Source organism: Carassius auratus, chromosome 48 (assembly GCF_003368295.1).
Source record: "Carassius auratus strain Wakin chromosome 48, ASM336829v1, whole genome shotgun sequence".
In the NCBI taxonomy this organism is placed as follows: Eukaryota; Metazoa; Chordata; class Actinopteri; order Cypriniformes; family Cyprinidae; genus Carassius; species Carassius auratus.
In genome coordinates, this window is record NC_039290.1 from 4017979 (window position 1) to 4041311 (window position 23333).

At 36.8% G+C, this 23333-nt stretch overlaps 1 protein-coding gene across 5 annotated transcripts in view; it reads right to left on the reverse strand.

The window, feature by feature from the left end:
- LOC113065553 (plexin-A1-like) overlaps window positions 1–23333 on the reverse strand; it is a 202874-nt gene that overhangs the window by 41612 nt on the left and 137929 nt on the right. For 3 of the 5 annotated variants that reach the window (XM_026236885.1, XM_026236888.1, XM_026236887.1), the window contains 2 exons: window positions 11129–11225; window positions 7030–7220 (listed from right to left, as the gene is read on the reverse strand). In XM_026236885.1, the coding sequence (XP_026092670.1) occupies window positions 7030–7220; window positions 11129–11225 (288 nt within the window). Of the gene's footprint in view, window positions 1–7029; window positions 7221–11128; window positions 11226–16313; window positions 17813–21198; window positions 21373–23333 lie in introns of those variants that run through there. The other 2 variants (XM_026236889.1, XM_026236890.1) reach the window with 2 other exon arrangements.

Sequence of the window (23333 nt, forward strand, 5' to 3'; positions counted from 1 at the left end):
CTCAGCCTCACTGTAGAATTTGAACTGGAATGGCAGGAAAAGAGATTTAACAAACTTTTTCACTTTGGTGCACTGCATTGGATAAAACAAAAAAATAAAATAAAATAGAGCAGAAGATTTAACGGACCATAAAACAGCAAACCAAAAAAAAAAAAAAACTATATATATATTATATATATATATATATATATATATATATTTTTTTTTTTTTTTTTTTTTTTTTTTAAAGGAGACAAAATATTTTTTGGACTGCTGTTCGTGCCTCTACTATGCAAGCTTTCATGTATGTGGTTTCCAAATATCAAGAGTTCAAATCCCCAAATCAGAGCTTCTGTGTTAAAATCCCAAAATCAGTGCTTCGGTGTTCTGTTATATTTTCTGTAGACTGTTTTGCTTAATTTTGGCAATCTGGCAACCATCCACACACTCGTAATACATTATGGAAGTGCCAACGATGATCTGAATACAAGTTTAGTGATATCCATGTGAGATGTTCAGAATTTGTCATTCAGCCAGTCTGTGTTCTGTCATGAGATCTCGACTATTTTGTTTGCGATTGTGGTTGCTGATTAAATGCACTTATTCAAACACTGTTGTTTTTATAGAGAAACATTATTGCGATTTGGAATTATTCAGTTAAACCATTATGCAGCATGATGAAAATGTGGTGAAAAGTAAAATGCTCAAACTTTTAGTTGACTAAAATATCAATAAACAAAAACAGGATAAGGTTGACTAAATATGATAATTAAAAGGCACATTTGACACAGGATCTTAGACTAAGAGTCATTTAAAAGACTAAGACTAAATTAGAAATGGCTGACAAAATGAACACTAATTTAATTGAAATTCAATTAACTTTAATTCCACATTCTTAAATTCAAAGTTGGTGCTGAATGGCATAAAAACCTGTTGTATTCATTACTGACAAGAGCCAGCCAACTGAGATTGGCTTGGCTGACTACACACAACTTCTTTATAACTGGAACAATGTAAGGAGTATTGATACAATGAGCACTTTTGAGAAAGATGAATTCACTAGATTTTCTAGCAGACTCAATGCAAGTCCAGCCTCGCAAAACTTCATTGACTGACCAGTTCCCCAGGAACCTCAGTTCCTCAGACCGCACCGCAATGTCAATACAACAACCTAACAAGCAAAATAGATTCAAGCTGTGTTGATAGAGCTTGTACTGTGATTCGGTAGTCTTGACTTGAAAATCAAAGAATTTGGACTGAAGCCTGTCACTCGGGATTACACTAAAATTAACCTACATTAGATAGTCTTTTATTATGTTCAAAACAATTTATGAATTTCTAATTAAATCAGCCTTAGAGCGAAATGACAGATAAAAATAAAATCTCTCAACACAAGTGGGAAAACACTAATATACATACACATTCTCCCCCAGGACCTTGTTAAATTATACACAGTTAAGTAAATCTTGCTTCATTATCAGCTCTGGGTAATGATACATTTCAAAAAATATATGCAATTACTGAGATTAAAGTGCACCAGAATGCACAAAGTCTCCTGACGATTTCCAGTGGCGAGATTATTTCTGTTTGTGTGTCGCATTCCCCCAACCCTATCCAATACGTGGGAGGATGACAATGATGGGAGAGTGGGAGGAATCAGAAAAGATGGTGGGTGAAAAGAATAGGGGCAGACTGGGGCATCTGAAGAACCCAGTCTTCCAGATCCCATCCGCCCACAGGCCACCTGCACAGTGTGCATGTCTTGATGCTTTCCTGATGTTGCTGTCTGTCTGTTTGTCGGTCTTTCCCTGATATTCATCAGCAAGTTGGTTCTTCATCTTTTGGCAATCACAGAAATGCAGCATTGGTAACACCTGTCAAAAACCAGCACTTCAGCCAGACACACAACACAGTTCTGTCTGGCACCCCCTTTTTCCGTACGTCTACGGCTGTATGCTTTCTGGTGTAATTGAGGTTAAGTGTCTTTGCTTATGAGTACAACAGCTTCACTTGGGATTTCACCCAGAAAACCTCCTATTTATAGAGCCTCCACCAATCTACTGAAGAATGGAAAAACGCAACAACCTTCTGCCATAACTGTCATTTCAGCTATGCAGCTTTCCAGGGCCCTAATTTGCTTCCTTTTATTCCTATTTTCCCATCCAATATTGCTTGTTTGTAGCATATGTTCTCAAATCCCTCTCCCCCTAAGCCAATCTTAGAACCTCGCATAGACCATACACTCAAAAATTGCCTTTTCGTACAGAGCGATGCCAATAAAGAATACAGCATAACGAAACAAGAAGGAACAAGCAGTCTGTAATTGGTTTCAGAGGGGTTGTTTTACATGTAGCTTGGTGGCGTCCAATCATGGCCAGACTTGGATGGGCGGCAGCAAAAGTCCGTCTCCCAAAAGGAACATGAGGCTTAAGACTATTTTCATTTGTTACCTACATGAAGAGAACATAAACCAAATCATCCAATCAAAGGCCCACTGCCTCCCATGCATGTCTCACTTCATCTCGCTGCATAAAAAACAAGGCAGAACATCATGTATATTTTACATATTTCAGTGTCAAAGCTTATCAGAACTGCTTGCTGTTTACAGAGGTGCGATAAAGGTGTGTGTTTGTGTGTGTGTGATAATGAGAGAAAATCCCAGATAAAGAAAAGAATGTTTGGAATCAGAAACCTTGCTCTTGCCTCCAGTTAGGTGCGCGTTCCTCTGCTGTAATTAGAAAAGGAGAAAATCTACACTGAGCAAGTTAATGCGATATTGATGCCGAAGTGAAGAGATGCTTTTTGCGAAAAACTTGAGCTAAGGAGCAGTTTAGGAGGGACTTTTTCCCCATGATTGTCAGGGTTTCTCTACCCAGCATATTGCAAAACTTACAGTTACTGCCATTTAGATGAATGGTAACGCTTACAGCTAGCTCTCTCCAGGTATTATAAACTTCTATGGCCCTTAGAATGAAAGAGGAGCACAACTTTGACATAATCAGACAGCTTTAACTGAGACACAAAACAGCAGACAATAAGACAGACATAAAGCAAATTCAATTACAACTCACACCCAGGGGTCTTTCTGAGGAGACAGAAAATCCCAGTTTAAATACTCTATTCCAAATGAAATTAGAAGCTTATCCACCGGTTAATATACGAAGTCACACGGCTCTGAAGTGAATGGAGAAGAAGCAAGGGAATGAGTGTGGTAGGAAAAAACAGACTGCAAGAAAAGAATACAATATATAGGCACAGTGTAAAATTACTTGTGCTAAGATATTATATGGAAAGTTATTGCTCTATCCTGGGCCAATAAACAAGTTTGCTGCTCACAGTTGCTAGTTGTGTTACCGTTAACTATCTTAATTTAATAAAGTAAATTGTTAATTGCAAAAAAGCTTTTTATTTTTTATTAAAGTTACTTCAGTTTTTCATGACAACATTCAAACGTTTAGGTTAAACTACTAAAATTACTGACTGAACTAAACCTGAAATAAATAATAAATAAATACAATTATTTGATATATATCTAAAAAATAAGATGTCAATAACAAAAACAAAATGACTATAAAATAAAGATATATTCTTAATGTAAACGAAACAAATTGACTACAATATAAAAACTTCAGTAGTATTTAAATAATAATAAAATAACATTAATATTTTCACTTGAACATGAAGATCAGAGGGAATGAAAACCTTAGTATGCTAAGTAAACTAATGATGATAAATATCCCCACTGACTATAAAGCGGACGATTTGATTTGCATTGCTAAATATCAAATTTTTCTCAAAATTTTAATGAAACCATTTATTGCTACAGTTCCAAATTCTGGGCCAACTGGCTACTAATTCCCTTTTATTTACTCACCAAAGGCGATTTTACACACATTTGGCGAGTGTTTATTTGGACCTTGTTCACTACCCTTCTGTGTTCCCTCTAATAACATCAGAGATGTACCACAAATGCTCAAAAATGAGCCTGTGAAGAAAATGCAGCCTGTGGTAATGTTTTACAGTGTTTTGTTGGTTTGAACTCATTAAATGCATTGTTTTTCCATCTTTCACAACTTACAACTCTAAATCAAACATGACCATGGTTTGGTCACGAGACATAGATAGAACATACAATGCTTAGTGTCTCGTCTCTGAAGGCAACACATCTGATCTGAGAGCTACTTTGGAGGGGAAAGTCTGTCAATATAAACTCAAATTTAGTTTGTTCTTCACATCCCAGTCAGCCGATTCTATGTGAACTGAAAACAAGCGTACTCCATTCCCTTTCTTTGTCTCTACCGCTTCCTTTTCTGTTTCTCCTTTCATTCAAGCTTTCAGTTCTGGTTATAGAGCGATAAGTAAGCAGAGAGACAAGCATGAGCTAACGGATTAGCAACTGTGCCACTGGCAATTACCCAGTATCAGGGGCTAATCTTACTGAGAGACACCGCTGTCTCTTAGACTGCCAGCTGCCAGCACTGGCACACCGCAATATATTAACATCAATACACCGCTGCACAGCAATAAAAGCACAGTGAGAGATCTGTTTGGCACAGCCACTGTAGGAAACTTAAAATGGAGGTCTATTGTCTCTTTTTCTTAGATGAAGAGCATATGTGTTATGTGTTGCTCAAGGGCACCTCAAGTCATGGTAATTGCTGGCCCGAAACTCGAACCGACAACCTTAGGGTTAGGAGTCAAACTCTCTAACCACTAGGCCACGACACCCCCCTAAGGCTATGCTAAGTGCCTCAGGATAGCCTTGGTGGAGTTTTTTTTATTTTATTTTATTTTTCTGTGGTAATCAACATTATGCCACTAATGCAGTTGACTGAGCTTATTTTGTATTGAAACAATATTTCATATAATTGTATTTAATATTTTATTATAATTTTTATTATATTTGACAAAACCACAATGGTGCTTCAAAGAACCCAGGAAGACTTGAGGTTTCTAACAGAAACCTAAAATGTAAACGCTGATCTAAAGAACCAATAAACAAAAACATTATTTACAAGAACCAGTAAGTTTTTCAAAAACCTTATATAGGAGAAAATGTACTTTATAGGTTCTTTGGAAAGCACTAATGAACAACCTTCATAATCAACAATGCTCTGCAAAATACAACACCTGATAAATGCACACACTAGGGATATGCTGGTATCAAATTTTCCTGTTGTGATTAATTGCTCATGATTTTATCACGGTAAACTGTATTATCACGGTATTTAAATTTAGTTTTAAAAAGTGCTCAAAATATAGTTTAATATAATAGGGTAAATAACTTTTTTCTAATAACAAAAATAACTGAACATTTAAATAAAATAAAACAATAAAGAAAAATATATAAAGTTAAAAGTTTTGCACAGATTAAAGTGCAAAAGAACTATAAAAGACCCATAGGTATCACTTTACAATCTCATTAGTTAACCATTAACATTCACAATAGCTTCATTTGCTACAGAAGTTATTAATCTTTGTTAAAGAGCCACACAGATGGGAAATAAAAAATTACCTGTATTACAGTGTATGATGTAGCTGTCCATCAGTGCAAACAATGTGCAAAGTAATTAAACCAAAAAGTACACGATTTATAAAGTTATTGGCTTCTAAAGTAAGGAGTCGACTCTGAATCGCTGAAACGAGTCGTTATAGATTTCAAATCTTTTGCCCATCTCTATGTACGTCACTAGGAACACTTTGCATAATAATCTCCGCCTACTGTCTTGGGAGAAACAAAACTGTGACCTGCCCCACCCCCACACACAGACGCTCTGGTTGGTGTGAGAGCATCATGTCGAGGAGACAGTGTGTTTTTAATTGTAAAGGCAAGTTTGTTTTATTTTCACTGCCAAAGAATGAAGATCAGAAGAACCAATGGCTGAAATTCATTTTTACCACAATACCAGAGCAGTACAACAAATCCCTTTTGTTGTGTTCAAAACATTTCACTGATGACTGCTTTTCTAATCTCGATGAGTACACGGCGGGATTTTCAAAGCGTTTGGCCATAAAAGAGGGTTCATTACCAACTTTATTTAGACCAACAAGCATCTCCGAATCACAACGCGAAGTATGATTATGAAGTTATGTGTTTGTTTTCTCCCGAGCGTCTTATCAGTATGTATGCTGTCTGCAGCCTTTGTCTGTGCTGATCTTCATTTACAAACACGTCATTAAAATGAAGTGTAACAAGTGCTGCTAACAGATATTCTGTGATAAAGTAATCCATATGAAAACAACGCGATGTCTGTTTTTCACGTCTCCCTTCATTATATCTAATATGATCACACCCCCGCGCTATTCAGATTCAAACTGAAGCGCGCGGCTTGAATAGGCACACACAGAAGAAAAAGCAGCGAGACTGTTCAAGTTTTTTTTTATTTTACTGTTTGCTTTGCGATGAGAGGAATAAGACATAATTCACCCCAAAAAGATGCTAACACATTGTTTACCATGAAGTTGTGTGCGGAACAACCAATCAAAACTGACTATGTTAGTTGACCAATCAGAACACAGTATGCTACCGAAAGGTGGGGTTTAAGGAAACTGAATCTTTTGAACAGCTTCGCACGAACCGTTTGGGGATCTCTGAGAATTGAGGTAATTTTAAAATGATATTTTGACAAAAGGACAATGTTTTTTAAACCTTGGATGGATTTAAACCTAATGTACAGGACTTATAAACAGTGATAGGAAGCTTAGAATTTTCATCTTACTGGCTCTTTAAGAAAAAAACAGGAGTCATAGTTAGCTCATTAAATAATACACAGAGTCTTTTAAGCAGCATACAGCAGTGGTGTGCATTTTGACCAATTGATGGGAATAGTATTCTTAAAATGCATTCCAAATTCAGAATAATTTGTAATATAATTATCATGGTATTTAGAAGTGCCCACGATAACAATATTGTGCATATTCATTACCGTGATATATTGCATTACTGAATACCGGTACAAGTCTAGCTCACACAATAAAAAAGTGTGTTTGACAGCCTTGTAAATACTGAATGTGTTGAATGGGGTGTGACAGAATGGGAGCGGGTGCTACCTTGTTGATTTTGGGATGTGCACAGCGACTGTTTCCTGCACTGGGGTGCATCCAGATGCTCTCCGGAGGAGCACACTCCTGTCTCAGCGAACACTTCTTCTCCTGTACACACCAGCCACAGTCGAACCGAGGATCTGCTTTCAAACACATCCCACAGCTGTCCCGCATGGCGTAACACTTGTACAGGTGCGCTGCCGAGAGAAAGAGAGATAAAGACAGGGATGAATAAGCACACAGAGCAGAGGACAAAACCTGCGACCGCACATCAGATGAATTTTATATTAATGTGCTAAGTTGCTTGGCAACCATAAACCATCTACAGTTGAGCTAATTAACTATAGTACCCGACTGAAGAAGTGCTTATTGTCATTATTAGACTTAACAAATGTGAATATTTTTAAACACCAGTGTCTTTTTCATATTACTGTTGCCACTGTTTTATGCGTGAGTTACAGTGATTCATCTGCATCTCACAATAAGCCAAAATACACCCTTTTACTGTGGTAAAATCAAGCACAACCTTAGTGGCTTATTCATTTAATATACAGAAAAAGCAGTAACAAGGTAGAGTGATGGTATCAGATGGTATCTTATGTAATACAAATGTTTTCATAAATATTATATATATATAAATATATATATATATATATATATATATATATAGAGAGAGAGAGAGAGAGAGAGATAGATAGATAGATAGATAGATAGATAGATAGATAGATAGATAGATAGATAGATAGATAGATAGATAGATAGATAGATAGATAGATGGGTATAAGTCGCATCAGTCCAAAAATACATAAGGACGAGGAAAAATACATATATAAGTCGCACTTGACTATAAGTCGCATTTATATAGAACCAAGAGAAAACATTACCATCTACAGCCGCGAGAGGGCACTCTATGCTTTTTTGGTAGGCTTCATTTCTCTCGGTTCATGTCAAATTAATTTTGATAAATAAGTCGCACCTGACTATAAGTCGCAGGACCAGCCAAACTATGAAAAAAAGTGCAACTTATAGTTCGGAAAATACGGTATTCTAATTTGTTGAGATAGTGATTGAGATTTTTGTTCAATTAAATTAAATTAAATTGAGCCAAAATCATCACAATTAAAAGAAACAAAAGACTTAAACTGTGTGCATCGAATTTTTTTAAATACACTAGTTTTACAATTTGAGTTGAATTACTGAAATAAATTAACTTTTCCACAATATTCTAATTTACCGAGATGCCCCTTTACAGTATATCATACTAACTAAAAAAATAAATAAAAAATAAATAAGCAACTAAAACCAGTCTAAGCTGCTTGGCTGGTCTTAGATGGTTAAATCTGGATGTAGCTGGTATAAGCTGGACAAATTGTTTTTTGCTGGTTGTTCAGATGGTGACCAATACTGACTAGCTAAGGTAGTGGTCAAAACCCCTCTAAAGCCAGCCTACTAAACCAGCTGTGGCCAGGTAGGAAGACCAGCTAACCAGCTTAGCCTAGTTTAAGTTTTTTTTTAAGCAGTGAAAAGCATAAAAATTTGCATAACAATTTCATAACCATGTAAACACAATATACTATGGTATTTATATGGTATTCCAGGGTATATCAAAGACTACTATGGTTCACATCCAAATATTACCATGGCACCTTTTTATTTTTAGCAGAATACATGTACTTGAGTACTTGAAGTTGAACAAATTAGTCATTCCACACAACCATCACCTATTACTGATAATAATCCAAACCGCAAAAATAAAAATCAGAGCACAGACACATTATTCAACATTTTTTATCTAAATGTTTAAGTAGTTTCCTTTAACTGTGAACTTACTTCAGCTAACAATTAGCAAATTACAGATGTTAAATTCCCATTGTAAAGGGAAAGATGGCAGATTTTTCGTGGGCCTCTGGAGCTTCAGGGGACTGGGTGAATGTTCTGTTGGCTGGGCGTCTTATACTGCCACTGGACTTCAAAGGAGACAGTGTATCCATCCGTCGCAGCCTCATGCTAATCAGATTAGCCACGGCTAATCTTAAAAGTATTGCTGCACTAATTAAACTGAACCAAATGAATGATTTAATTACATTATCATTTCCACTTCCAGGGCAAAGCTGTTTTTTTTTTTTTTTTTGTCTTGCAGTGTGGCGAAGTTGAATACATTTATTGTGATATAAAGACGCTGCTTAGAGAGAGAGAGAGAGAGAGAGATAGAGAGAGAGAGAGAGAGAGAGAGAGAGAGAGAAATGGGCTAAATATATCCCAATTTCCTAAAAACAAGACAGTTTGCATAGTTTAAAAGTTGCATAAGAGATTAAGACTAGTTTTCCAAAAAATATATTTTTAATTAATTTTAACCCCATTTCTTATTCTATGCATTTTTGAAGAACTTTTTTTTTTGCAGTGCAGTCATCCTTTTAAGACACCAATAATAACTTATTTTTATTATTATATACACAATACCATTGAAAAGTTTGTGGTCAGTAAATTATTTCTAATAAAAATAAAAATAAAAAAGTAGGATATTATGCCAACGAAAGCTGCATTTATTTGATAAAAATACAGTAAAAACGAAGTATTGTGAAATGTATATTTTTTTATTTATTAAATTTCATTAACATGTTATTCCTGTGATGGCAAAGGTTAATTTTCCAGCCAATGTTCTAGTCTTCAGTGTCACGTGATCCTTCACAAATCATTCTAATTCTCATTTGGTACTCAACAAAAAATCTAATCTTCATCAATATTATACATTTGATACATTATTCTGATACATTATGATACAATACAATACATTTTTCAGGATTCTTTGATAAAGAAAAATTCAAAAGAACCACATTTTTAGAAACAGAAGTCTTTTAGAAGATTACAGATGTCTGAACTATCCATTTTTTTCAAACTTTCGAATGGTAGTGTATAGAAATATTATCTAATATATTATAATGGAAAAGCATTATATCAGTCAAAGTGCTAAGATCTTGACTTGGCCCAGGTGTGGTGATCAATTGGATGGTCCTCTGGAGTCGACATTCATTCACCACTCTCTCTAAATCAGGGGTGTCAAACTCATTTTAGGTTGAGGGCCGGATCTGAGGAAATGTGCCCTTGTGCAGGCCAAATGACCTTTTGTTAAACCCTTTGTCTGCTCACAGTTACATTAACATTTACCATACAAACCACAATATATTTGACAAAAAACCTAGGAAAACTTTTTTCAAAGACGATGCTAGGTTATTTTAGGGGTGTGCAATAATTTTTATTTATTTATTTATTTTAAAGTAATAATTGCCATATTTTGCAGAGTGTGTTTTTGAGATTGCACCTTGTTTGGTTTAAGCCCGTCATGGTTAAATAAATGACACTAAAGCTGCCAGTAGGTTGCAGCAAGTCTCCTTCTTAATGAGTAATCATTTGACTTATTCAATGAAAATGGCTGATTCCTTTAGAAAAGAAGTTAGTGATTGTCTTTATGAATGGGCCACTGAATCATTGACTCAAATGATTTGTTCAAAATTCATTCAGTAACAAAATACACAGTGCTGCTTGGAGACGCACAATTACTCAGCTTTATTAAAGCCTTTTTTTTATTGCTGAAACAAAGATGAACAGACAACGTTGTGACTAATATAACACACTTATTACTAGCATCTTGTTTCTTGAGCTGTTGTCTGAAATCAATTAATTTGCGGTCACACTGACATTCGGAAAAGCAACACACATTTTGCGGTCCGGATTGGACACCTCTGTGGACCACATTCGGCCCTGTGGGCTATATGTTTGATACCCCTGCTCTTAATAGACCAGGCAATGAACTTGACCCAAAATGAGCAAAGTGGCCATCAAGATGGGGATGTGAACCCAAAACCACACTTTCTCAGCTGTATCTGTTTTCATTCTTTGCGAATGAGGGTTTCACGTGGTTTCTTATTGTTTAGCAGGAGCGAGCTGCAGTCACAGCTCAGGAAGGACCAGATAAGCTGTATGGAGAGCAGTGAGGCCTGACATGCAGCCAGGCATAAAACGGACCTAATTTGTCTTCACAGACAAACTGGAGAGAGGTGTGGGTACACAGAAAGACTGACTATAGAGGAACGGATACGAGCTGTACCTTGGATATTGTAGGGGTTGTCAATGACGAAATCTCCATTCCACACAACCGAGAGGTCTACCGGCAGGTCGCTGATGTCATTTCCTTCATAGTCATACTGGAGAGAGAGAAAAAAGAGAATGATATGATTCAATGCTGTTATATACACTAGAAGTTTTCTCATTCTTTTGTGCAGTGCGAGCCTCCATCGAGCGCAAATCCTGTCATAAAACCAAGCAAAAAGCCACAAGAGGTTATGATTTACTACAGGTACTACAGATTTACTCTTAAACGATTCTCAATAAATACTTTTTATAAACATTTTAAAACCTGCAAAAAAAAGAATGTAGATTGTAGAGCTCATGTGGGAAGTATGGATTTTAATATGATTCACAGCTTTTCCAATCCGATTCCTCCTGCTTATCACCATCACTTCCAGTCTCTGCAGTCTGTCTATCCACCATAAAAGACAAAAAGGCACTAAATAAAACTAATAAATGACGCACTGAACAACTGCAGCTCGCAAAATCTTCAGATCTGATTACCCCCACTTCTTATCATCATTTCCTGTCCTTGCAGTACAATGTATCCACTAAAAAGACAAAAAATAACAAAAAGGCTCAAAATACCAAAATGTGTGAAAAAGGATTTTGAATTAGACTCTCAACGTTACTCAATACCGTTACCTTTTCTCTATCGTGTTTCCACTCAGTAAAAACGACAAAATGCACCCCCCACCAAAAAAGGGGGAGTTTATGCAAGAAATATGTTTTGTTTCTGAACCAATTATTTGTATTTTTAGAAGTAATATCATGCCATCTGTCGACCAAAAAGACAAAAATGTCTCAAAAAAAAAGAAAAAAGAATAGATTCACACTTCTCACCATCTTTTACTGTCCCTTCTTAACATTTAGAAAATTAAAAAGAAAAAAAAATTGCTACAAAAAAAAACCTTAACCTAAAGTGACACATTGAGCTTTGGTGCTTATGTGGTAAACATGGATTTCAATCAGACTTTTTTTCTTTTTTCTTGAACCAATTGTTTCCATTACTAGGAATAACTTCTGATTACGGACAAAAGACAGACTGACTAAATAAATAAATAAAAACATTAATGGACATATTCAGCTTAAGACTTTGAACTTGTCTCGCAATATTTCTCGATCCCATTACCCATACTTCTCGTCATCAGATTCCCTGTTCTCCCTCTACTAAAAAGCCCAAAATACTCAACATAAAACAACTGCTGTTCATGTAGGAATCTAGAGTTTGTATCTGGCTCACAACATTTTTTTTAATTCATGCGCATCTCAACATCTCTTCCTATCCTCTTTCCTGTGCACTGATCCTGACATGCTACTGGGGGTCGTCGGGATGAAGAGCGTTACAAAAATGCACACAAACTGTGTTCTGGTGCACAGCTTGAGCTCAGCCTGGCTGAAATGGCAGCGAATGAATGAAACATGCTGGCTTATCTCGCTCCATGTAAATCTTGCCATTTAAGCGTGTATCCTTGAGATAGAAAAAGAGAGCAAGACGGATAAAACAGAGAGAGAGCAACAGAGTGAGACGGACAGAAAAGGAGAGACAAGTCAGGATTCCCATCACGCAATTGTGAGACTGTCAGATCAATATGGAGGAGGTGAAAACACTCCACCCTGACAGCAGCCTCTTCTCTACAGCCCCTCTCATTCACACCTTCTCCTTACAAGCACTGATAAACAGCAGCAGACATTCAGTACACTTACAGATGAGGTTCTTCTATCAGAAACTGTCTAATGGTAGAGCTACTGACTCAGAACCGGCACGCAGAGAGAAATGCGATTTGTCTGTGCAGGCCTGGCCGTTTCTGGATGAGCGGTGGGGTCGAGGAGCACACTGGAAAGAGGAAGCGAGACGGAAATGGGGAGGAAGACGGGGCGAAAGAGATCGAGGGTGTGTGGGAGAGCTCAAAAATCTAAATTACAGAGCAGAAGCCATTCATTTACACATGAAACAAGTGGTACAATTTAGGCATGATGCGAGTTGCCTGAATGTAAGTGAAATTGGCATTTCCAATTTGATTTTTGACACGTCTTATTTGGCTTCAACTGTCTCCAACATACACACAGATGTGCGCGCACACACACACACACACACACACACACACACATATAACAGTTGACCAATGAAGCTGAGATTTTTTTTATGACAACATGAACATACAAAATACGTCAAGCCAGTTTTGTGTGCATTTGAAATGTGTAAAAAAAAATAATAATAATTTCCGACATTTTTGCAAACACCAATTCCTCGATTAATGTATTAAAGAAATCTTTATCCCCTTAATGTTATTCCAGTGAAATAAAGATGCAGAAATTATGTATTGCTTTTTCCATGAAAATAATGAGAGGATCTTCTAAACTTCAATAAAGATTCATTATGCTTAATTTCTTAAAAAAAAAAAAAAAACAATTTTCAGTAAATTGTGTTATTTATTCATTTATTAGCTCTTAACAGTGTTATTTTAGCATTATTTATATACTATTACAGTACTTATTATTTGGAATTATATTTTATTAGTTTTCATTAAAATTTTAGTTTTAGTAATTTTGTTAAGTGCTTTTGTCATTTTAATTAATTCTTTAAATATATTTTTTTATTTATTTAATATTTATATTTCAGCTTTATTTCAGTTACCATTTATTATTATTTTAATTTTAGTCAATTACAGCTCCAGCTTTCAGAATATGAAAAAAAAAAAAAAAAAATCAGCAGACACAACTCTTGCTTCACCCATCTCATAAACGGTCCCTTATGAATGATTCATTCGGACTACACTTGTCTATTTCATGGAGAACCTTATTCTCTAATGTTTTATCTTTTACAATGGGATTGTTTCCAAAGACAGAAAATGCACAAGACCATATTTATTTGTTACCTTTTGAAATTATGAAAAGCATTCTGAACAACCAATCAATAACATTTATAATATATATTGTTAGTGCAGCACAAAAAGCATTAATAATTATGATGAGCATTGTACTGGCTTTGTTCGCAAGCCACATAAATGAGATTTTTTTCTCAAATCTGATCTATGAGACTTTACCTGTCTGTCATGTTCCAAGTGATGAAACCAGGTCCACTTGTTCTGACAGTGCAGTCAATATCTGGTATATCCACATCTGTTTCCACAGCACTGATTTAAGTGTCAGTGTGATGGCGAGAGACTTCCTTCTACTATAACTGAGATGTTGTCACAGTGGAAAGCGAGGACGGAAAACTGAAAATTGCCTTTGCTCATGTCCATCATGACATCAGGCCATGACGAACTTCTGAAGCACATCAGACAAAAGCACCAGAGGGATTACAGCACTACTGACACATTCACGCTTCCACCTCGCTTGTTCACTCGTTCACCATCCCACACCTGAACTAAAACATTAAACAATGACACAACACGTTCACAAATGCTACATTTATTGTATCAAAAATGATCACAATTTAAAATAACTATTTTCTATTTTAATATTTAGAAAAATGTAATTTATCCCTGTGATGCAAAACTTCATTTTCAGCTGCCATTATTCATCTTCAATGTCACATGATCCTTCAGAAATCATTTTAATATGCTGATTTGGTGGAATGTAAATAGCTTTTTAAACCACATAATGTGAACACCTTTTTAGCTTTTAAAATCATAGTTGGATATGCCAAGTTCAAGAGGTCAAGGTCAAGAGTAAACCGCTGAACACTCAAGTCACAAGGCCTTTCTTTTGACAAGCACTGACAGCATCTCTCAACGCTTCGATTTGATCAAACTCATCCTCCACGCAGACCGCAGATGACCTCCACGCTTACAATCACACATTCTTCCCTAAGCAGACATGTGACCCCTCACACTTCTCCTGCCTACGAATCCTCACCAGCGTCCCAGCTCCATTAAACTTTAAAGAGCTCCAGCAGTCCTCCCACACATACGTCACATCTTAACAACAGCCATCATTGTTCTCCCACGGCCGTCCGAAAACATAGATATGATTTATTCACATCATCATTAACATGCCTTTGACAATACACTACACGCTCACCTCAGTCAGACAATCAGCATATTCGATGCTAATCGCGGCGGTCAGATCATGTGACTGAGGTCAGATGATGTTTGGTGACCACAGAATGGCTGGAAGCAACTAAAGAGCGCATTGTTCTTTACAAAAAGGTCACATGCAGCATTTATCGGAAAGGTGGTTGAAAACAGCGGGCTCTGTTTCGTGAGAGATGCCAGCATAAGAGGAGTTCGGGGAGAACTGTGCGTCTACTTGAGACTGGATGAATAATAACGCTCATTATTCAGCCCGTGGTCATCGTGGAGACAGGGCGGAGAGTAATTAATTGCTTGTGCAAGTGTGAGTTCCCATGAGGCTGAAGGAGGCCTCCAACACAAGGTGAGGAGAAACACGCACATGACCCAATTAAGAATAACTATGATCCGGCAACCTTTTCCATACACACCGAACCTCGAGCAGAAGCACACGCGGTCTTTAAAAAAGCCCCTCAGGTGCTGAGCTGACATGACAGGTGTTGATTAATGTCAATGTCTGCTAGACTGTGGCGTTCTCTATATATTCCTCGGTTTGTGATCACAACACCCACACTATGCCAGTTATGACGTCTTTAAAAAAGATAACTATATAAATATATAATAACTATATATATAAATAACTTTATATATGTAATTATATCTATATATATATATATATATTATATAAAAATCTATTATAAATGTATTACATTATTAATATAAAAAATATTTATAATAACCACATTTTTAGATTATAACCTATAGAAGCAATTTATTTATCTATTTATTTTTTTATTTTCATGACAAATTCTTCTTTTACCATAATGAACCTGGACATTTAATTATTGGTTGATTGATTTATTAGTTGAAATTCATATTAAATTTACATTATACTCAATGGTTATTACTTTTCTGATTACATTTATAATAAGACAATTATTGTTTTATTTATTAGCATTAATAATAGATCGATATATACGTATGTACATTATGTACATACATAATTAAGGGATAAAATATATTTTCCTGGAAATTATTATTTTTTTATCTTTTTTTTTTTTTTTTTTTTACAGACAAAAAATGTGACAGAACATTTTGTCAATCACTTTGTTGCTATTTCGGCAACATCTTCTTAAGGTATTTTGCCACTTATGACACCGCAATCTTTGTAATCTGCAATGAAAAACAAAACCAAAAAAAAAAAAAAAACTTTTCTTGTACATAGTAAAACTGCTTTGCAGAACACAGATCGTTACTTCATACTGACCTTAAAACAGAACAAGCAAGAAACATTAAACTAACTTCTGAATATGAAAAAAGAAAAACAGAGCTCCACTCATTATGCATTCAGTTATAATAAACCTATGAAAGGTGTCAGCAGTTGTGCATGTACAGTATTCTGAGAATGGTATAGGTCCTCTTTCTTTTTCTCTATACACCTGCATCCCCAAAATGCATAATTACCCTCACAGGGGAAAATGAATGGAGGCCAGAAATAGAGAGACACACTGGGCATATCCCCAGCCTGCGCCGGTCCCCTGCTGGCAAGCCCATTGATCAGGGGGATGGAGGGAAGAAGGGAGAGTATGGATACGTGCGGGTGAGGCAGGAGATTCCGGGTCTGTGGGGCTGGAAAGTGCCGATGTTAACAAAACACAGCAGCTGCTGGAATGTGAGGAGGGAGGGAAGAAAAAGCGCCGCCTTTTGTGTGGGTCAGTCTCATATAATTAGTCATTTTGATAGCATACCTGTGTGCCTGGGTAAAAATAACACATCAGCACATCGGGAGGGGGTTTAAACACACAGACACACATGCATGCATGCACACATTTAGAAACATCCAACATCCAAAATGTATTAATCTGGTCCTACAGAACCAAGTTCAATGATAATGTTAACTGTCAATAATCATCTTATAAAATATATACTGATGTGCTTTAAGGTTTAAAAAAATAAATAATAATAAATATGTCAGATATATGAAAAAAAGAAGGCTGTCAAAATGTATGTGTAACTCATTATGCAGAGTTATTTTATTGGTGCAACTGGAGTGTCGTGTTTTGCAATGAGAGTGTTTTCATCAAGAGGCTGAAGCTCTTGAATTCAGCTCTGAGCTCATGGTGAATCTTCTTCTCAGCAGGAGCGTCTGGCACACTCTTAACCCCGCTGTGGGAAGCAACTGAGACTCCTTCAGTTATTCACCTCTCCCTCTCACCCCAACGTACGAAAGCCGCTTTCAGTTCCCTTCCTCAAAAATGATGACCCTGCTCCTCAGCTCATCTTCCCTCCTCCCTTTCCATCTTTTTTTCTCCCTCATAGTGTTTGGGGAGGACCTGGTGTGTTGAGTCCGAAGCAAACCATCTCACTGCTGCACGGCTGCAATTCATCATCATTTTATCTACGACGGCTTTTAATTGGATCCTATCAAACTCTCCCGATAGTCCTCATTTTGCTGTAGACGGCATAGAGGAGATTCTTGCTGAGATTTTTCTTCCCTTTCCCCCTCTGTTCCTTTCCATCATTGTGTTTTCTCTGTCAGTCTCTGGTTCTCTCTCTCTCTCCGGTCATTTATCTGAGCTGAAGGTAATGTTGTAAAGCAGAGTCTGATACCATCAGCCTGTTCTGTTCATCTCCTGGGTCCTGAGCTGTGGCGTTCAGAGAGAGAGAGAGAGAGAGACTGTAGGCCCCGGCTCATCTTTTATACACCCATCTTCACTTCTTCATTTGATTTCCTATCCTATAACCCTATATCCTAACCCTAACCCTATATAATAAATAAATAATGGTATTACATACTGTGCACTAACAATACGTTTTTACAGTATTTGTTAGTCTATGATAATATAAATTTGCAATATACTACTACATACTGTTCATTTATTTTCTATCACAAATTAAAATGAAATGATACAACATGAAATGTTAGAAACACAGTAGAAATTAGCACTTTGTGTCCTTTTTTAATCTTTAGCTCCCTTATCTAAAAGATAATAAGCAAAAGTTTAGAAAACAGTATTAAACAAGATTGATAAATGCTGTACTGTTAGTTCATGCTAGGCATTGTGGTAGCTAATGTTGACATAAAACCTTATTGAAAAGTGTTACTCGATTTTTATCTGTACCTTAGTTTTTCCATCCTGCATTTTTCAATATGCCACAGTAAAAAATAAATGGACAAAGTTGAGTTGTGATGTATATTATGATTAAAATCATTGCAATCAAGATATCATAATTGGATCGTTATTAAAAAAAAGTTAACTTGCAGTATCAGTCTCAATCTCTCTTAAGCATTTCACATCACTTTTGTCCAGTTCGCATCTCTTCTACAAACTTAGAAACAATGCATGGTGATCTGAATACATCTGCAGGCATCTCAATGGACAGTTACACGATTTTCCTCTTCACTATTAACCTGCTAATGCTCAATGATGTTCTTCCTTCTCAGCACATCTCATCCTAAGCTCTAGATCCTTTGTTTACTCAATCGATTGAGGCAGGACTGCCCTCTGTGTCCCAACACACCGTCGTGTTTTATTAACCCGTCTCTCTATTGTCTTAAGCAGAGAGACAAAGGATCGAATTGATCAATCTCAGGCAAACACAATCAGCTCCCCCTCCCTAATCATGCTACACCAGCCATCTGCCCGCTGTGAGCCTGGGACTCCAGCTGCCAGCTGTTGCCTTGGATCTACCTGGCACGTGACTGACCTCCACGACCAGCGCGGAGGAACGCAGCTTGCTATATTATTCTGCAACTAGAAAAGTGAACAATCACATTCACAATCTTGTACGCCTATGTTTGTGACATGCAATCTTAAACATTTGGTTTTATGATGCATTCTACATTGCAAAAGCATTCTACACTACAAAAAAATAAAAAATAAATCATGACAAATTTATCTACATATCTAACATAGATAAGGTTGTCAAATTTGCAGAAATCATTCGAAAGCATCAGTATGCAAAATAGTGAACAATAAAACTTATATTTGGGATAAAAAAAAACATTGTGATATGGTAGCAATGTGCTTTTATTTGAATTTGACAATTGTTTTTTTGATAAAACAGAGTTCAACAAGCATTTGAAAGGCATTTAAAGGCTAATAAACTCAATCGATAAAATAAATAAATAAAAAATAAACTTGTCCTATTGTTAAATTACTTTAAAAAATGTATTTAAAAAAAGTGAATATAGTTCAAATTACTAGCATAATTTTAATTGTGTAATGCTCTGACATCCTGGCTTTGTGTGTGTGTGTGTGTGTGTGTGTCTTCAATGCTCAAACACTTTTTGAAGCAATTTAAATAGTAGCAACTCATTTCATCAAAAGATGTTTAAATGATTAAACAATAGTGTTCAACAAGCAATCCTGACAAGATTATTTTTTTAATTACTTTAAAAAATGTCTCAAGAAAGGGAACATAGTTCAAAGCTCAAGCATTACTTTGATATTTTATCTAATGCACAGATATTCACACTAGGGATGCACCGAAATGAAAATTCTTGGCCGAAACCGAAAACCGAAAAAGAGAAAACCAAGGCCGAAAACCGAAACCGAAACACCGAAAGAAAATATGCCAATTATTACTACCTTTGCATTTCTTGCTATGACCGTGTACTAACTTAATATTAAAGTTTCAAAAATAATTACAATTACATAACTTATTTTTTTTTTTTTAAAACCTAAAAATACATAATTACAAATGATGCAAATATTTATTAAGCACATTGCAACAATGCACAGTAGAAAATAAAATTCAAACTAAAAATGTATCCCACTCGTGTATATTTAAAAATAATGTACAGGCCTACTGGCCTGCAGAAAGGTTTTAAAATGAACAGTTCTCTCATAAAAACAAAGTGCATTTAGGTGAAGTGCATTTGAATTTTTTCTATGTAGGACTAGAAAGTGCATTACTTCTCCAGTAGGCAAGACTGTTATCACTTCTGGGGATGGGGACTTCAGACAGATAACCATCTAGCTGTTGAGCAGTTGAGCTTGTCATCTGCCTGACATTTGAGAAATATTTGAGAGAGTGTATTTAAATAGGGCCAGGGCATAAATAAACATTTTTATCAAATTAAAGCAGAAATCTAGCAGAAAATCTAGCATAAATATGGCTACAATCTGATATTATGTATGTTTTTATATGTTTGTGTGTGTGTGTGTATAGTAGCCTAAGAACAAAATAGCCAACCTATTATTATTATTTGAGGCACTTTCTTGCAGAATTCCACTGAACATATCAGACCACGATGGTGCATGCCACTCATCTGGTGCAGAGACCAGTCTTTTTTTCTGCGCTCTGATCTGTCTCCTGCGCTTGGCGCTTCTCCGTCTCCACGCGGGTTCTCCGCATCCAGCGCGGCCTGAATCATTTCTCGTGCGCCCTGCCTTATTTCCGCATCCAAGTAATGGTCTTTATAACGCGGATCAAGCACATTCGCGATGAAGTGCAGAGGATCCGAAGAGATCTCAGTGAAACGTGTGCTAACAGACTCTATAAGACTGTACTTTTCTTTGTTTTTACTTCGTGGTCCGTCTTAATCTCTTTGTTAGGAGACGCTTTAGTGCTGCGAATAAAAGAATAAGAAGAGAATGTTCTCACTGGTGTTAAGTGGATGTAGCGTGGAGCTCGTGGTCTGCGCTATGCTGGTGCACGTGCAGGTCGCGGTTTCTGTTTGCGTCATCACAACATTTCGGCCGTGTTGTTTCGGTGATAAAAGTCTATCGGTCGAAAACCGAAAAGGCCATTTTCGGCCGATAATTTTCGGTGGCCGAAATTTCAGTGCATCCCTAATTCACACTTTTTTTTTTTATGAAACAACTCAGGTAGTATGATGCTCACAAAAGTAACATGTTCCTTCAATGTTAGGAAAAAATAACCTGATTATGTAACGTCTTGCTCCCAAACACTGCAGATGGTGAGCTTAAAATTGAATTTCTCAGAAACAGTACTGTTATGGCAAAGCAAACGGTTCAAATCCCCTCTGAATTCAACAGAACTGTTAGTCAGCGTCATTATTAATCATTCAGATGGAAACGTTTCTGTGACGTGAATGAAAAGAACTGCTGGGGATTTTGCGGGTGATTCACATCCGACCTGCCGTCTGGCACCTCAGCCAAAGCGTTCAAACACGGAAGTCCTTGGAATGTTCCGGGACCGATTCAGCCGGAGCCTATTTGATGAACAGTCATTTAATCTGTAAAGAGTGACTCTGTGAATGACTAAAACAATAGTGACTCTTGATCTATGCCAAAGCCTGTCACTCTATACATGCTCCTACTTCTGGTAATGGAACTCTCACGCAGGGCTATACAGCACTCATGCTAAAAAAAAATCACTGCACGTTAAGTAACTGATAATTGCAGGCATTTAATGGTGTAATTGCAGTGGGATCTTAACACAGCTCTCATTAAGAGTGACAGGCTGTCTGAATACTCAGCAGCAGAGAACCAAACCCGGTTTGCTTCTGTCACAGGCATAAACTGAATATGACCAATGAAAAGTAAGGAAAACCACCTTTTTTCGAGCTTTAACTGAGATAAAGAAGACCTACTGCTAGTCATGGTTGTTAAAGAACATCAGCTATATAATCAGACTGGGCTTAGGAAGTATTTAATAAGTAAACGTTACTTTTTGTATTTAAACCACAATATCTAAAATTTGAATAAAGTAACAGGACTCTCTAACGAGTCTTTTGAGAACAGGTTTTTTTTTTAACACTGCTCTTTTTCATTTAATTAAGGGAGCTAAATCTTTTCAAAAGCTTCAAAAAGGAGACAAAAGCACCATAAAAATATCAGAAAAGTTGTTCAAATGACTCATTTGCTATATTCAGTGTTTTTGAAGTCAGTTTGGAACTGAGCAAACTTTAAGTCATTATTTAAAAACTCTGCCCTAACTTTAAAGGGGAGGTCTAATGCTATTTTCATGCATTTTGACTTATTTGCACTGCTAAAGTGTTGGATTCTCATGCTAAACATGGCCAAAGTTTCGAAAAACGAGTTGGACGTATTCTGAAAGTTTTTTTTTTTTTGAATACGGCCTTGTATGACATCATAAAGGGCAGAATTCCTTGTGTGGGCACCGGAAGAGTGCGCACACAGCAACCAGAGCGAGAGCATGGTGAAGAATAACACAAGAACTATCTCTTTAAGCAACCACTAAAGCACCTGCTTTCTTCTACCTTCACTTGCAAAATGAGAAAAGAACAGTTCGTTAATCAGCCGGCTGTTTTTCGCTCTGGTTGACCGTTAAAGTTAACATCATTCTGGCTGATGCTTCCAGCTAGCGCAGACAGAGGAATAGCTTCTCATCAGTGACGTGCCAATCGCTGCTGATTTGAAACAGCTGCGACAGCAAACAGTCGATAAAGTCTTTAGCGAGACAGCTCTCTGCAAACTCTTAGCTGTGTAATTAGCTCCCCCTCAGTAACACAAGGAATCTCAACACAAAAGAGAAAGAGGCTGCGTCCTATAACCGCCATCAATAAGGCATGGTGAGAAGTGTCACGGTGCCATCAAACACCCGAGCATCCTCTCGCTGCCACTAATGACTGTCTTTGCAAAGCAGTCTGTTAAAACGATAACAAGTGGCACGTGTTTCATCAGGCCTAATGGTCCACCAGTGCCTTGTCCAGTGCCTGATGGGATTTTTGACAGCCAGACAAAATGTTGATTGGCCAAAAGGTAATGAGGAGGAAGGCTTGTGTCAGCAGTGCTGTAAAAAAAAAAAATTGCCAACTATTTGGACTAGCGTTTCTCCACCAATAATTGCCCTTAAACAACTCACAGAGATGTGACTATTTAAGGGTCATGGCTTGTCAGAATGACTTTCGGTCCATTTGCCTGTAGCGCAGGTCCACTGGCCCATGTGATCATAAAATACACATGACACTTTCTACAGCATATTCGGCTAGAAATACTTTCCAGTAGAAAGAAAATCCCCAACGAGATCCTATTAGCATCTCCATTGCTTTTTCTAGACAGCAATGCAATCAAATGTAGAGCAAATTAAAAAGCTTTTAAATTAAAGTCTCCTATTCCAGTACTCTCACGTGTCTCCTGAGTCTGCAACCAACAGTCTGAAATCTCAATTAGAACTCAAACATTTCTCATACTATATGTATGTATATGTATATATTTACATATTTTAGAATGA